Source organism: Peromyscus maniculatus, chromosome 8 (assembly GCF_049852395.1).
Source record: "Peromyscus maniculatus bairdii isolate BWxNUB_F1_BW_parent chromosome 8, HU_Pman_BW_mat_3.1, whole genome shotgun sequence".
Lineage (NCBI taxonomy): Eukaryota > Metazoa > Chordata > Mammalia > Rodentia > Cricetidae > Peromyscus > Peromyscus maniculatus.
This window is the reverse complement of record NC_134859.1, coordinates 55,524,227-55,540,798: the sequence shown is the minus strand read 5'-3', so window position 1 is coordinate 55,540,798 and position 16,572 is coordinate 55,524,227. Positions and strand designations below refer to the sequence as shown.

At 46.1% G+C, this 16,572-nt stretch overlaps 1 protein-coding gene across 2 annotated transcripts; it reads right to left on the bottom strand.

The window, feature by feature from the left end:
* Positions 1 to 5,818: 5,818 nt before the first annotated feature.
* On the bottom strand, positions 5,819 to 15,790 carry Zfp3 (ZFP3 zinc finger protein). Of its 2 annotated transcripts, none has more exons than XM_006994107.4 (2): positions 15,468 to 15,790; positions 5,819 to 7,532 (listed from the first exon to the last, which is right to left on the bottom strand). In XM_006994107.4, exons 1-2 carry the CDS (start codon positions 15,553 to 15,555, stop codon positions 6,010 to 6,012), a joined length of 1,611 nt encoding a protein of 536 aa, XP_006994169.1. In that variant the 5' UTR covers positions 15,556 to 15,790; the 3' UTR covers positions 5,819 to 6,009. The 2 variants fall into 2 exon arrangements, with proteins under 2 accessions (XP_006994169.1, XP_006994170.1); XM_006994108.4 differs by lacking the exon at positions 15,468 to 15,790 and adding an exon at positions 10,295 to 10,795.
* Positions 15,791 to 16,572: the final 782 nt, after the last annotated feature.

Sequence of the window (16,572 nt, the reverse complement as noted above, 5' to 3'; positions counted from 1 at the left end):
TATACTTGTATGATATCCTGATACTGACTTTTTTTCAAAAGGGGATTTCCCGCTGCGTTGACTGGTGTCCCTATGGACGCTAGAGGGCAGCCGCCACCCACCCAGCAGCTGAGCCCATGGGGCCCAGCAGGCACAGCGCAGGGGAGGGGCACACTCCAGCTGAGGGCGCGCACCGATTGGTGGGAGAGAACCACCATCCTGGACTTGGGGAGCGCCTGGGAAGTGGAGGTCGATGCGGTTTTGAATCTGAGGTTGTGGCACTTCAAATGATGTGCAATGTCAGTCCCTGGTGGAGTTAGAAGTTGAGGTGGCCTGAAAGTGATACTGTTGCGTTCGCAGATTTGGGGACCCTAGGCCTGACCCCCTCTGAAAGCAAGGAGGGGACCTGACTTGGTATTCTATTAGGAGAGGCCAGAGGGCACTGGGATAGAGAGCAGAGGGTCAGGGTGCACAGGGCTGGGCTCTCGGAGCCCTACCCAGGATCTTCCTCCTGATCCTCGCCTTTCCAGGTCTGTTCCAGTTTCTCTGTGGGTGATACAACATATCTCATCGGGCCCAAGGTCAACCTACAGGCACAGGTTAACTTGACTCTGTGCCAGGTACCGATGAACCAAGATATGCTCTCTTCGGTCCATGAACGACTGAGGCCGGCTGAGACTAGAGTAAATCACAGATGAGCTATACAGGATGCAAACTACATTACACACGGGACGCCAAGGCAAGAGGAATTTAGGCAGGGCAGACTTCTTCCATGTTCTGATCATACTTTCAGGAGACTGTGTCTGTTTCCGAGGTAAACCAGAGCCATCCACAGCCTCGCCAGAGCCAATTTTGCACACTGCTTCCGACCTACATTGAAATTAGTTGTAGTGAGGCTATTCCCCGCCACGTGGAAATGCAACAAGTAAGAGGCGCTTGGTGGGGTTATTAACACTGTTGCTGTTTTTGGTTTGCTTTGCACACACACACACACACACACACACACACACACACACACACACAGGCCACAACTAGAAGCAGCCCCTTCCTCTTTACCTTGTCCCTCCATTACTGGCAAGACCTGACAGTACATCACTCAGAAAGGAGGGCATATTTATAAGGCCAGCTCCGGTATCATAAAGCACCACAAAGGATGGGTTGGAGCAAGGAGGCAATACATTGACCACTGGCCCACTTTCCAAGATCATCTGTACCTTAAACGTCCCTCCTTGTTCTCCACTGCCTTCACGCTTTCTACTAGCTACTAAGCCACCTCCTTTAATGTTTAAATGTTGCTTCCTTGGAAACACCTTTCCTGGCTCTAATGGACAAGTTTCTTTGTCACATAAAAGCCCAGAGATAAGCATGTGGCCTAAGGATCAGATCCTAAAGCAGCTCACACCATTTCCCTATAAGCCCTGAGCTAAAGATACTTTTTATTGTGAGAGTTTTGGTTAATTTGTTGTTGTTGTTGTTTTACTTCATGAGTATGGGTGCTTTGCAGGCGTGTGTGTGCACCATGTACATGACCGGTGTCCCCAGAGGCCAGAAGAGGGTGTTAGTTCCCCTGGAGCCATTGTTATAGATAGTTGTGAGTCACGCTGTGGGTGCTGAGAATCGAACCCGGTCCTCTGGAAGAGTAGTCACTGCTCTTAACTGCTGAGCATCTCTTCAAGCCCTTGGCCCTGGGTTTTGACTGCTCTTTGTAATTATCATCTCTGGCTGAGATTTTAGGGCTGTTAATGGCAACTGTCTACAACTCAGGTTTTGTAAGTGTTTTAGTGACCTCAGGTCTCAGGCATGTCTCTAACACTCTAAACCAAGAACTCTTTGGGGACTGGAGAGATAGCTCAGCAGTTAAGAGAATTAGCTGCTCTTCCAGAGGACCTGGGTTCAGTTCCCAGCACCCACACGGTGACTGACAACCATATATGACTCCAGTTCCAAGAGATCTGACTCCCTCTTCTGGCCTCTGTGGGCACCACATGTACACACACACACACACACACATGGGTACTGCATGTATACATACACACACACAAACACACAGAGAGCAGATAAAGGACAGAGTGAACAGCATACTCAGCCACGCACTAACAGCTAGGCACAACGGCGTACTTGAGAAAGCCAAAACAAGGTGGGAATGAAACCCGTACAGAGTCATATTGAGACCATAACAAAATCCAACAACGTTTAGAATAATACACATGAGAAAGGCACGTCAAGAAAACTGCAAAGACATATTTTATTTGTTTAAAATGTTAGGAGGAGCCGGGCGGTGGTGGCGCACGCCTTTAATCCCAGCACTCGGGAGGCAGAGCCAGGCGGATCGCTGTGAGTTCGAGGCCAACCTGGGCTACCAAGTGAGCTCCAGGAAAGGCGCAAAACTACGCAGAGAAACCCTGTCTCGAAAAACCAAAAAAAAAAAAAAAAAAAATGTTAGGAGGAGAAAATAGACGTTGACATACCTTCAAAAGTTCTGCAGGGTTTCTCTGGGTACTTAAGTGGGGCTTTCAGACTGTGGTCTGAAGTTAATTCATGACTTGTCCTTGGCAGGGTTCTCCTTGCATAGAATTATGAGTGCTGGCCACAGTTAGGGTGGGGTGTTGACACCAAGGTAGGTTGAGGAGGAAAGAAAGCAAACAGGGAAAAGTGAGACATCTTCCTGAGACAACCAAGTAGAGGAATCAACGAGTGAGGCCATAGGGTGTAGGTATGATACACCCAAGATGACTCTTTCGTCTGCCAGAATTCCTCTCCAGCAGTCACACAGACTCTTTTGAGACCATGAGGCCTTCCTCCTCTTCTGAGCATGCTCAGGCACAAGACTAATGTTCAAGTGAACGGATTAAGTAAAGGGCCTTTTCTTTTGCTAAGCAGTGATGGGGTTGAGGCAACAGGGGCGTTGAGGATGGAGCCCAGTTGGTGCTTGTCTATCATCATGCACAAAGCCCCTAGTTCAAGCTCCATCACCGAGTAAACTAGGAGGGGGGTGTACCACAGATGTGGAGGTAGGAGGCTCAGATGTTCAGGGTCCTCCTCAGCTACAAATAGAGTTCATGGTCAGTCTGGGCTATCTGAGACATAGAAAGAACAAAAGAAAGAAGGTGGAGCAGAGGGAAAAGAAAGTAACTGTGTTAAAGTTGGTGGAAGGATTGGTTATCTGGGAAAACCAAAACCCAAAACAAGAGTAAGGAAAACCCAAACTAAGCCCTGGTAAGGGTCAGGCATGGTGGTGCACACCTTTAATGCCAATACTTGGGAGGCAAAGGCCAGTGGATCTGAGTTTGAGATCAGCCAGGTCTACACAGCAAATTCCAGGACAGCCAGGGCAACATAGAGAGACTGACTCTGTCTCAAACAGAACAAAATGGAACACACACACACACACACACACACACACACACACACACACACACACACACACACACCCCGCACTGTTGGTTTCACCAAGAAGGGTCTTATGAGAATGAAGTCTAAAAGAAGGTACAGTGTGAGCCTCCACCCTTCCATGGGTCTTCTAAGAATGAAGTCTAAAAGGAGGTACAGTGTGAGCCTCCACCCTTCCATGGGTCTTCTGAGAATGAAGTCTAAAAGGAGGTACGGTGTGAGCCACCACCTTTCCATGGCATGTTCATCTTCAGGGAAGTCCGTTACTCATGAGTGTGTTTTGTGGAAGATTCCTTTGGGGAGTTTGAAGAGTGCTGATGTCTTTTTCAGACAAGGTTTTCACGTGGCTTTTTAACTTTTATTGTAATATTCAATCACATTAAAAATGAGTTTTATTAGATGCTGGTTCTATATGAGGACTGGCAAGGGATGAATTTGGAAGTAAATAAGGGAACACAAAATCCTAAGTTACAGAGGAGGGTAATGTCCTGATGATGGTGTAGGCACGGCTCACTTTGAGCCTGAGCAAATCAACCAAAAGAATGAGACCACACTGCAGTGGTCAGCACCATAGAAAAGCACCCAGAGCGCTTCTCCTGCCAGAGTTCGACATCAGAGGAGCTACCTGCAAGCTGTTTACTTAACTGCTGTTTTCTCAAGCCACGTGTATAAAGCTGAGAACTGCTCTCGGGGGACAGAGCGAGCCTGTTCTACAGAGCTGGGCTGTGATGAGTTAAGACTTGCAAAGATATGGTTTAAAATCTTTATATTCAAATCCGTGTAGTGATTGGTAATTTAAAAAAAGTGTGCAAAGGGCTTAAATGAAGGGCAGTAATGAATGAGCCTATCCACAGCTCAGCACAGCAGCTGATAGACCACTGGAGTCTTAGCTCTAGACTTCACATGATCACGGGTAAGTCACCTAACATTCCCTGCCCCAACCACACTCATTCATCTTTGAAGATGGCTCAAGAATACTTGAACTGAGGAAAATTGTGCAACTCTAATTTACTAAAAATCACTCAACTGAACACTTCACACCATGAACTTTGATCTGTAAAGTGTAAATAGTAAAGCTGTTTTGAAAGGTATTACCCACATCATAGAGGTACTGTGGGAAGTAAACGTAAGCTCACAGCACACTGCCCGGCACAGAGTTGATAATAAATACTGATGACAGACAACGCATCAGGATTCTGACTCGGAAAGGGCAGTGGACGAGGGCCGTAGCTTAGGGGTGGAGTGTTTGCCTGATATACACAAAGCTTTGGGTTATTAAACTCAAGTACTGAAAAAAATTAGTGATCGGTACATTTTCTTAGAGGCTGGCTTGAGAGATCATTTCATTCAATACCCCTCATTTTGCAGATGAGAAAACTCAAGACCAGGAACTCAAGGGCCTCACTGAAGGGATAGTTCTGATAAGAATCTAGGCCTGCTAGGTTTTCTTTAGTGCAAGTTTTGTTCCTACTACCTGCCTCAAAAAGGGAAACATGAGAAATGGAGGATACAGAAGACATGTAGAGGTCTTGAAGAAAGAATTCTATGGCCACCAACAAGCCAAGAAGAGGCTATCACATCTCCATCTATTACCCAGAGACCCAGCTGGGTAGTCATGAGAGTTCAAATGTTGAAAACCTGGTTAGTCAGGTTATCTCTAGCTCACCACATGGCCAGGTGCCTGGCAGAGAAAGGCCACACAATCCTGTTTGCTACTTTCTGACAGGATGGCGGCGGCAGCAGCAACAGCTGGGACCAAGTGCCTGAGCAGACTCCTGGGAATCAGCTGCACAGCTCACAGCTGGATAGCTGCTAATGAGCCTCTCCTGTCCATGCTCAGTAGCCTGGCTTCAACTGTCTCTCTCTGGTTCTTCCTTGGGGTTTTCAGGCTTTCACTTACCATCCTGTAAGCTGTTTCCTTTCCATGGAACCCTCTTCAAATAAATAAGGAAGCCTAGCAGGAGCTGTGAAAAGACACAAGCTTCCTGCTTTTTCATTAATGTTGCCATGTTCAAGGGAACTGGATAACCTGGCTGGAAGATTTTTTTTTTTTTTTTTTTTTTTGAGACCAGGTTTCTCATTGTAGTTTTGGTGCCTGTCCTGGAACTCACTCTGTAGACCAGGCCGGACCTCACAGAGATCCACCTGGCTCTGCCTCCCGAGTGCTGGAATTAAAGGTGTGCGCCACCACTGCTCGGCAGGAAGATTTTAAGGCTTAGAAAAAGAAAATCGGGTAGTGGGGGCGCTTACTAAAGTATTCCAGGCTGCCCAGTGGACCAGAGACTCATTCCCAATGTTCTAACATCTCAGGAGACAGTGAGTCAACTCTGGTTCTTAGGAGTGGTGAGCCCTGTCCCACTTTCACAAAGAGCAACAATCTAGGCTAGACTCAGGTGCAGACCCTGTGGAGAGGGAAAGAAGGGAAGAAGGACAGCGGAGAATGAAGGCCTGAAACAACTTTTACGATTTAATTCAGAACACTGAAACTTCTCAATAAATAGTTCATAAAACTGCCTCATCACTTTCAGCCAACTGCTCAGTGGATGGGCAGGGGAGGTCCCGTCCTCTAGGAACCTGGTCAGATTATGAACACATGAAGAAACCGACTTCAGCCTCTCCACAATGCCTCCTGGGTGCAGGTCATTCAATACAGTGAACACTCTGATGTCGGAGGAGGTGAGAGCTCCGGCTGAAGGTCTTCTGGCATTCTTGACACTCGTACGGCTTTTCTCCAGTGTGGACTCTCTGGTGGATGGTAAGCTGGGAGTGCTGACTGAATGTTTTCTCACACTCACTACACTCATAAGGTTTCTCTCCAATATGGATCTTCTGGTGCAGCAGCAGCTCAGAGTTATCCCAGAAGGTTCTTGCACACTCATTACACTGATGGGGTTTCTCCCCAGTATGTATTCTCTGGTGGACAATTAGGTGAGAAGTCCGCCTGAAAGCCTTACCACACTCAAAGCATTCATAAGGTTTCTCTCCAGTGTGAATCCTCTCATGTCTGAGAAGTTCTGAATTACCCCTGAAGGCCTTCCCACATTCTTTGCATACATAGGGCTTCTCCCCAGTGTGAATTCTAATATGTCTAATAATCTCTGAGTTCTGGCCAAAAGTCTTCCCGCATTCACTGCACTCATAGGGTTTGTCCCCTGTGTGAATTCTCTGATGACGGATAAGCTCCGAACTCTGACCGAAGCCTTTCCCACATTCGCTGCACAGATAGGGCTTTTCTCCAGTATGGATTTTCTGGTGTCTGATGAGGCCCGAGCTGTGCTTGAAGGCTTTGCCACACTCCGTGCACTCATGGTATCTCTCCTCGGTGTGAATCCGCTGATGCTGAATAAGCTGGGAGCTAACCCTGAAGGTCTTCCCACACTCATTACATTCATAAGGCTTCTCCCCAGTGTGGATTCTCTGGTGCAGAATAAGGGCTGAATTCTGACTGAAGGCTTTACCACATTCTTCACATTTATAAGGTCTTTCTCCTGTATGAATTCTATGATGGTGGATAAGATGTGAGCTCTGAATGAAGGCCTTCCCACACTCGGTACAAGCAAAGGGCTTCTCTCCAGCATGAATTCTCAGGTGTCTTCGAAGGCTGGAGTTAGTTCCAAATGTCTTTCCACATTCTTTGCATTCAAATGGTTTTTCTCCACTATGAACTCTCATATGCTGGATGAGATGTGAGTTCTGATTAAAAGCTTTTCCACATTCTTTACATGTGTGAGGCTTTTCTCCCACAGAAGTCCTCTGTGTCTTATGAAGCTGGACATTCTCCATGAAGTTCTGGCCAGAAGTAGCAAACACACGAAGCCTCTCTGCTGGAGTACCTCCATGGCACAGCACCACACTTGGGTTGGGACCGTAGCCGCCTCTGTCACTCCCACTATTACCCTGCTCTTTCTCACCTAAGGATGACTTCTTGAAGATAATTAACCCTGACGCAAAGTCTCTCTCCTGAGGAGACATCTGCTCTATAAGCTCTTCTGAGGACGCTCTCAAACGCCCCTCTAACATGTCTTCTTCACTTGCTGCTCCAAACTCGTGAGCCTGGTAAACCTCCTGTGACAGTTTTTCTAATGTTGACCCATGTGGCTCAGACTCTTCAGAAATGTCTTCCTTGGGAAGCACCTCCTTCTTCTCAGTCCCCATATCACAACCTGAAATGACAGAGGGTAAGCACGTGAAGTTGCTGTGTCCTATCTAAATGACACTACATGGTGGACATGCTAAACAGCTGATACTGACTTCAAGAAGTGAGAAAAACCGTCCGAGGCAGAATGTTAAAGACTCAAAAAGGAAATGTATGGCAAAGAGATACTGGGGAGAGTTGTACAGCCCTAACAATCAGGGGAGAACTCAAAGTTGGTAAAGAAAACATGTAGGGAAATTAATGGCCATATTAATAGAAGAGTATATGGAAAAGGGTAAGAAAAAAGCAAAATAACAAGTTAACAGAAATAACATTTGAGTTTAAGATGAAATAACCACACAAGAGGGTATATTCTTAGTCTAGTTCTACATTACCCAACAGCCCTATAGAGCAGGCCACAGTATAGACGGGTTACCTATTCAACAGGTGCTGTGGATATCGCTCTGTATAAATAAACACTGATTGGCCGGTAACCAGACAGGAAGTATAGGCAGGACTAACAGAGAGGAGAATTGAGGGAAGAGGAAGGCAGAGAGGGAGACTGCCTGGAGCCGCCGCCAGGACAAGCAAGATGTAAGGTACCAGTAAGCCACGAGCCACGTGGCAAAGTATAGATTAATAGAAACGGGCTAAATATAAGAGTAAGAGCTAGACAATGATAGGCCTGAGCTAATGGCCAAGCAGTTTAAATAATGAAAGCGTCTGTGTGTTTATTTTATAAGTGGGCTCTGGGACTGGTGAGACTTGGTGGGATCTGGAGAGAAAAGCACTCCTGCTATGAACAGGTTCACATGACTTAGCTATAATCAGCATAAGACTAACTCTTAGCCCTTTATATTTGGATAAAGAGGTCCATCTTTAATTTCCCCCGAATGATGAATGAATTGTATCAATAACATTTACTGAATAATTATTTTTCCTACAAATGTAAAATGCCATATGGATCCCATTCAGTTCTGCTGATCTATTTTTTTCTCCAACATCAAACTGATCAACCTGCTGAAGCTAGGTTAAAAGAGACAGACATGGTGGAAGGTATATGTAACCAGCACTCTGGAGACTAAGACAGAAGAACCATGAGCTGCAAGCCAGCAGCAGCTATGCTATGAGATAATAACTAAAGCTAGCCAAGGCTATGCTGTGAGATAATAACTACAGCTAGCCAAGGCTATGCTGTGAGATAATAACTAAAAAGATACTTTAAATGTTGTTGAACTTACTTTTCAGAAGTCTTCTTTTTCTGATATTTATTGAAAATCCACAAATATTTTTCCAAGTAAATTTTAGTGTAATTTCATAAAATATTCAAACTTATCCTAATATTGGTTTTATATTCATCTTGCTTCTGTCTTTTCATTTACTCAGTTGTTCTTCTGTTTTCTAACTGGCTATTTTTAAATATGGGGCAATATTGCAGATCTCTACGTATTAATTTTATAATCAGCCCCTTTGTAGACTTTTCTTAACACTGAATAAATTTTTGGGGATTTTGGCGGGGAGCAGTTTGAGACAGGGTCTCACTATGTAGCTCTGGCTATCCTGGAACTCACCAGGTTAGACTCAAACTCACAGAGATCCTCCTGCCTCTGCCTCCTAAGTGCTCAGATTAAAGGCGTGTGCCACTACCACCCAGTTCAACACTGAATAAATCCTAAAGCATACTTTAAAAAAAAAACTTTTAGTTGCCTGCCAGTTATCTTCCTTCCCCCACTTCACAACAGAATAATTGTGTGTGTGTGTGTGTGTGTGTGTGTGTGTGTGTGTGTGTGTGTGTGTGTGTGTTTTCCTCAGCTCTCTTTACATATTTAGTCACTGGACCAAACATTGGCCAATGACACTGTGATGTGCAAGGGAAAGCACAGAATGACTGGGAAACTGCTACTCCTGGGGCGTGATGTGATACCTGGAGCATCACCTTCCATTATGAATACACCAGCATACTCTAAGACTGGGAATTGGAGCTGGAAAGAGCTAGGGACCCTGATCACTCTGTCATACTATGCCCAGAATGCTTGCCTCTGGACTTCTTATATGCAATACAGAAAAAGTTAATGCCTTGGCTAAGGCATTAAGATTCTTAAAAAAACAACAACTTATTATTGCCAGGCATAGTGGCACATGTCTCTAATTCCATCAGTCAAGCGGCAGGGGCTCTGAGGCCAGCCTAGTTAGGACTATATAGAGAGACCCTGCCTCAAAAAATAAATTAGCCGGGCGCCGGTGGTGGCACACGCCTTTAATCCCAGCACTTGGGAGGCAGAGCCAGGTGGATCTCTGTGAGTTTGAGGCCAGCCTGGGCTACCAAGTGAGTTCCAGAAAAAAGCACAAAGCTACACAGAGAAACCCTGTCTCAAAAAACCAAATAATAATAATAATAATAATAATAATAATAATAAATAAATAAATAAATAAATAAATTATATTCAGCCATAGTGATGTACATCTGTAATCCTAGTACTCTAAGGCAGAAGTAGGAAAATCCTGAGTTTGAGCCCAGACTGGACACTCTGTCTCAAATAAAAAATAAAAAAAAAATTTTTTAAGTATATATGTGTTATTATATGAAGTCCAGCCTATTTCTAACTAATACAGTAGTCCTGAGACTTTCACTGTCCCTGCCACAGAAGTGAGTTCCGAATGACAAGAGAGTCAGCAGGCAAACAGTGTAGAGACACTCCTAAAACGGCTCTTTCACTAGGTTAGAGTACTTGTGCCCGTCAGCCAACCTGGGGATCCGTAAAAATATAAACTACAGAAGGAGAATCTCACGGGGCAGTGAACAGGTATGGAACTTCATCCTTTAAAGAAGTAGACTTGTGGGATGCTCTGAAGCCAAGGAGCGGCACAGTCTCTCCTCAAAGCAGAATGTCAGGCAGATGCACAGCAGTGGACGTTCAGTAGCTGGACTGAAAACAGTAGACATGGTGGTTAAGAGGCTAGTCATCCAGACCCAAAGAAGGGAGGTCAGGGCAATAGTGGCGGTGGGAATGGGGAACAAAGGACTGGAGTAACACTTAGTGTGCGATAATAAAGTGTAAAGAAGAGCTGAGCTGAAGAGATGGCTCTGTGGTTAAGAACACTGGCTGCTGCTCTCGCAAAGCACCCAGATCCAGTCCCAGCACCACAGGACAGTTCACAACCATCTACAACTCTGGTTCTTCAGTATCTGATACCCTCTACTGCTCTCCTTGGGCACCAGGCATGCACATGATGTGCATATATGCATACAAGCAAACACTCATACTTGTAAAAAAAACAATTAAATCTTAAGAAAAAAGAAGAGCTAAGAATCAAAGATGGTATCAGATCACACTTAATTTCAATGATGATAATTAGATAGATAATGATGCCCAAGATTTGGAATACTGAAGGGATAGTTAGTTTAAGCAAGAAGGCGGTGAATGAACTCTGTTTTGAATAAGATGGGTTTTGAGATATCCATATCGAGGCAGTTTTCATACTGGTCTAGAAGCTTAAAATAGTCAATACTAGTTGAGAGATTTGGGAGAACTCAGCAGGAGTACAGTATGAGAACTATCAGAGACTGAAGACCGAAATCTAGAATCCAGAATTAACGGTAAGGAGAACCATTGTCGTACTAATCATACTTCCTCCAACCTCTTCAAGGACTTTTGCCTTTCTTCACCCTGCTCTCTGGCCAGGAACACTAACTTGTATGGCACACAACAGGTACTCTGGCTTCCAGATGCTTCCACCAATGAGGAGGCCCAAGAGAAGACTGGAGAAAGGATGGCCAGAGTATTTATTCTCCTGGTTCCTTCCAGTGACGCTGCCTTGAGCTACTGGTATACCTCAATTAAAACCCACCCCACCCCTTTTTTTTTAAGATTTATTTATTAAGTATACAGTGTTCTGTCTGCATGTCTGCCTGCACACCAGAAGAGGGCACCAGATCTCATTGGGGATGGTTTTGAACCACCATGTGGTTGCTGGGAATTGAACTCAGGACCTCTGGAAGAGCAGCCAGTGCTCTTAACCTCTGAGCCATCTCTCCAGCTCTAAAACGCCTCTTAAGTAATCTATTCTACCCAATTCTTCAACACTTTGCCAAGCCCTCTCAATTAACCTCTTGGCTACTAAACCTTTCTGAAACTAACCTAACTTGAGTAGGTTTTATGTTTCTTATTCATCCTCTGAGAATAAAGGGGTAGGTGAAGAAGAGAAATCTGCCACAGGAAGAAAAAGTGGTTAGCAAAGAGCCACAATAATAGTGTCATAGAAGTCACCAAGGCAGTGCAGAGGGAACTGAAAAGCATCTAACATCACCAGGTATGGTGGCATATGCCAGGAATCCCAGTTACTCTGAAAGCTGAGTTAGTAAGATTTTGGATTGGAGGTCAGCCAGGGCAACTTAACAAGATCCACTACCCCCTTGTTAAAAAAAAAAAAAAAAAAGACCTGGGAACACAGTCCAGTGTCAGCATTTACCCAGCACACACAAGGCCCCAGTGTGTGTCGATTCTCAACCTCAAGACGAAATTCAACAACATTTAAGCAGATGGGAGAGCCAGTAGTTTAAAAAACTAGATAGAAACTGTCTACTGGGGCGATAAAGGAGCCACAGATGAAACTGAAACATAGTGACAGTGACTGAGAAGGGAATCTGGGCAAATTTCACTTACAAAACAAGGGTGTTTCAAGGTCACGGGTCTTCTCTGGTGACAGAGATGTGAATATGTTCGTATCAGAGGGGAGGTACTAGTGGAAAGTGGGCTTAAAGGGTAAGAAAACTCGAGACTAGTGAAGAATAAAAGAAGTGGGAGAGACTGGATGCTGAGTCAGATGATGAAGGAAGTGATTTTGCAGACGACCTTTGTACTACCCTCTTCTCTATCTAGCCTCCTGTCAGCAACAGGACCCTGGTGACCACCACCAGCCTACCCTGGGGAGACAACCACCAGGAAAACTTGATCTCAACCCTGAAGCCTTGGGAGCTCTTTGTCAGCTCACTCCGAGTGAGCCAGATGCCCCCAGCATCTTCTTATTTTTCCATGGAGCAAGGAAAGACGCCAAAGCTAGATTTCTCCCCTTTTGCTGAAATCTTTCAAAATTAAAGCCATCATCTGTATAACTGTAAGGATACATTATGGAGTTGTGGCTATCTTTTTTTGAGACACAGTCTCACTATGTAACTCTGGCTGGCCTAGAACTCATTATGTAGATTAAGTTGGCTTCAAATTGAAAGAGATCTGTCTGTCTGTGCCTCCCAAGCATTGGGGTTAAAGGCATGGGTCACCATGCCTAACTGTTAGCTATCATCTCCATCCACAGCATCCAAGTTCGAGGCCAGCCTGGTCTACAGAGTGAGATCCAGGACAGGCATCAAAACTACACAAAGAAAGCCCATCTCAAAAAACAAAAACAACAACAAAAAGGACAAGACAGAAGGATCATGAATTTGAGGCCAGTTTGGGTTACACAGTGAGATGCTGTGTTAAAAAAAAAAAAATTTTATTTCTACAAGTAAATGTCTTTCTAATACCCAGCCAAGAACAGGTTTCAGGAGCTAGTATTTCAGTGTCTATGTATTTCCCAAGCCCATCTGGCCTTCCTTTTCAAATTTTCATTCTCCTATAGTTACTTATTTAGGTTTTGATGGTGTTTTTTCCCCCCTCAAAGTTCTAAAGATTAAACCAAAGACTCTACCACTAAGCTATACCTCCAGCCCTTCTGGGTGTTTCGTTTGTTTTTTGAGACAGGATCTCAGGATGTAGTCCCAGCTGGCCTAGAACTTGATATGTAAGCCAGGCTGATGTGGGACTCATAAAGATCACCTGCCTCTGCCTTTCAAGTACTGGGATTAAATGCATGTGTCATCATGCCAGTCTCCTTTTTAGATTTTATTTTGAGACAGGCTCCCACTAAGTTCCCGAAGCTGACCTCTAACTCATGCTGCTGCTTCAGCCTTTAGAGTACCTGGGATTACAGACATGAGTAAGCATCATGTCCAATTTATCATCTTCTAGTTGTTTTTGTTCATTTGTTTAAACGTCAGCACTGTCTTTGCAATGCACTCTGGGAGAAGTCTCAGAAAACCTCATTCACCAAGTTCTGACACACAAACCTTCATGAACTATGACTAATAAAACTTAAAACCACCGCATATTTTTAAGCCAGGGTGACCTCCTCTGGCAAGAGGACTAGCTCCTCCAGGAAGTCTTCGCGGACACCTGCAGCCCTGCTCCTCTGTGGAAGCCAGTCTTCCACTCAGCCCTTCCTCACCTTTCAACTAGTTCCCATGTCGCTTCCTGTTTGTTGCTCCTCTCAAGGCCTCCAGAATGAACGCTTCCTACGGCTCACAATGCTCTCACGAACAAACCTGCTTCCTTTTCCCACATCTACCTCACATTCTCCAAAAACACCTGGCAACTGCAGATGTGCTCAGCATCCTGCAGTCCAAACACTGTCCATTCTTTAAAGTTTCTCTGCCTTTGAAAACAAATCGCTCTCAATTCCTGGACTACTACTGCCCACCTGTGCACTTAACAAACATCTCCAAGATGCAGCTGAAGTCATGCACCGTCCCCTCCATTTGCTTTCTGATCTGCAGGCCCTAACAAACATTACTTCTTCATGTAGCCATCATGTATTATTCCTCTGCCTTCCTCTAGCACAGTGGTTTGCAACTTTCCTAATATAATCCCTCATGTTGTGGTGACCCCCCCAACCATAAAGTTGTTTTCGTTGCTATTTCATAACTGTAATTTTGCTGTTATGAATCATAATGTAAATATGTGTTTCCTGGTGGCGTTAGACAACCCCTGTGAGGGGGTGTTCGACCCCCAAAATGTAGTGACTTGGCCCACAAGTTGAGAACCGGTGCTCTAAATCACGAGCAAGGATGATGTTACTCATCTTGTTCATGTCGGTGCTTAGCACATTTCTGATACCTGGTAAGTATTAAGTTCTGTGTGCCATCTGGGTAACAAAGCTGCAGTTGTCTTGAGGGCTAACCAGACAGTCCGGTCATTTTTCTACCGAAAGAGACCAGAGCAGTGTCCGACATATAACTTATTATATGTATATAACAGTTACTTATAAAAAAATAAGTTCTTTGCCTGGCATGGTGGCGCACACCTTTAATCCCAGCGCTTGGGAAACAGAGGCAGGTGGATCTCTGAGACTTTGGTGTCAACCTGGTCTACAGAGTGAGTTTCAGACTAGCCAGAGCTAGGCGGCGAGACCCTATTTCAAAAAAAAAAATTAAACTTAAAAAAAAAAAAAATTCTTCCTCCCAAGACACTATTATCTCTCTCTTCTGGTACCCAGGATCAAGGGAACTGCTGATTCTGTGCTCAATTCGGTCTCCCTTATTATTATTACTTTTAATTAGAGGTAGATGTGTGTTTCTGCATATAGTCATGTGCACATGCAGGTGCCTGAGGGAACCAAGCCCCCAGAGCTGGAGTTACAGATAATATGAAGTGCCTGAGTGAGTTCTGGGAACCAAACCAAGGTCGTCTGGAAGAGCAGCAAGTGTTCTTAACCGCTGAGCCTTCTTCTTTAACTAATCTTCATAAACCAATACTGTGTCTGCCAGGACTGTCACAACATTCCACGGGGGCCTTGATTTTTTGCTCACCATTCATTCTCGCAGTATACTTAGGGAATGGAATACTAACGAAAGGGGGGAAAACAGAGCAAAAAAAAAAAAATAGGCATAGGTTCTAACCCACGTTGGACCCTGCTTCTCCTGCTTCCCCTGGCTGACAAGGCCTGGAAGCAGAATGGGGGACGGTCCCTGACATTGCCCAGGCTCCACCCTCTCCATGTGCAAGTGAGTGAGGGCCCCTGGTGCCATAAAATCCAAGGTCACACCGCAAACCAGAGTCAGGGGCGGGCCTACTCTCAGGACTCCGGCTCGAGGCCAGCGGCCCCGCGCCCTCCTCCCCCGGGCATGACGGAACCAGAGAGGCCTCACCGCTGGCAGATGCCGCCCACGCTCCCTCCGCCGGCCCGGGGCGCTGCACCGCGGCGCGCACAGAACCGCAGCTGTTGTCTGGTGTCATGGGCGACGGACGCCGGCCACTTCCGGTACGAGGCGGCCCTGCGGCCAATCGGCGCGGGCCGCACTCGCGGGAGGAACAGGTGGCCAGCGGACCCACGCCCCCTTGCCCGTCCCCGCTTTCCTGCCGGCGGCTCGCGCCCTCGTTCCCCGCATCGCCGCGCGGCTGCCGAGGGCCGCTCCGCTCCCGGGAATGTCCCAGGGCACCCCGCGCTGCCCACTGCGCCCTAGACCACTGACGCGCGGGGTCCTCCGGGTTTCCTAGAACGGCTCCGAGGATGCACTTCCGCCCCGCAGCCGCCGCTCTGCGCGCCCCTGGCGTTTCCGTGGGCTGGAAAAACTCGTAAACTCCCCGCTTCTCTTCGCGTGGGTACGAGTCGAGCGCCCCGTGTCTGTGCCATTTCACCTCTGTTGTCAAGAGTCTGTCAACCCTGGCCCTTAGATTTAGGGTACGCTTGTCATCTAGGAGCGAGGCGGGGAGGAGAAGCCTCCAGGGAATGGTGCTTTCACAAAAATCTTCAGGTTGAGTGTGTGATTTCTCCCCAGCTGTTCAGGCAGTGGGGATTGTATTATTTGCTAGCCTTGAATAAATTCGGTCTCCTTTTGCCTCAGAACCTGTGTGCATCCTCCTGCCTCAGCCTTCCAAGTGCTGGAAGGAGCCACCATGCCCAGTGAACTAGACCTTTGTCTCTGTGTGTTGTTTTTGAGGCAGCGTCCTATTCTGTAGCTCAGACTGGCCTTGAACGATGTCTTAACAGTTCAGTCTGGCCTCGAACGTGAGGCAGTCTTCCTGCCTCGGCCTCCCTGGTGCTGAGATTAGAGGCCTGCGACAATACACCCAACTCTAAAATGAGCATTTTAACGGAATCAGCCAAAATCGTAGGTAGTTGCAGATTTTAATAGGGCAGCCAGTCAGATACTGGTGTGAACGGCTAATGAGGAACTCTGGACCCTCGTACCTTATCCCATTGCTGAACTCAAGGTGATAGTTTCCTTTCTGTTGGGCTGTGTACTGGATATA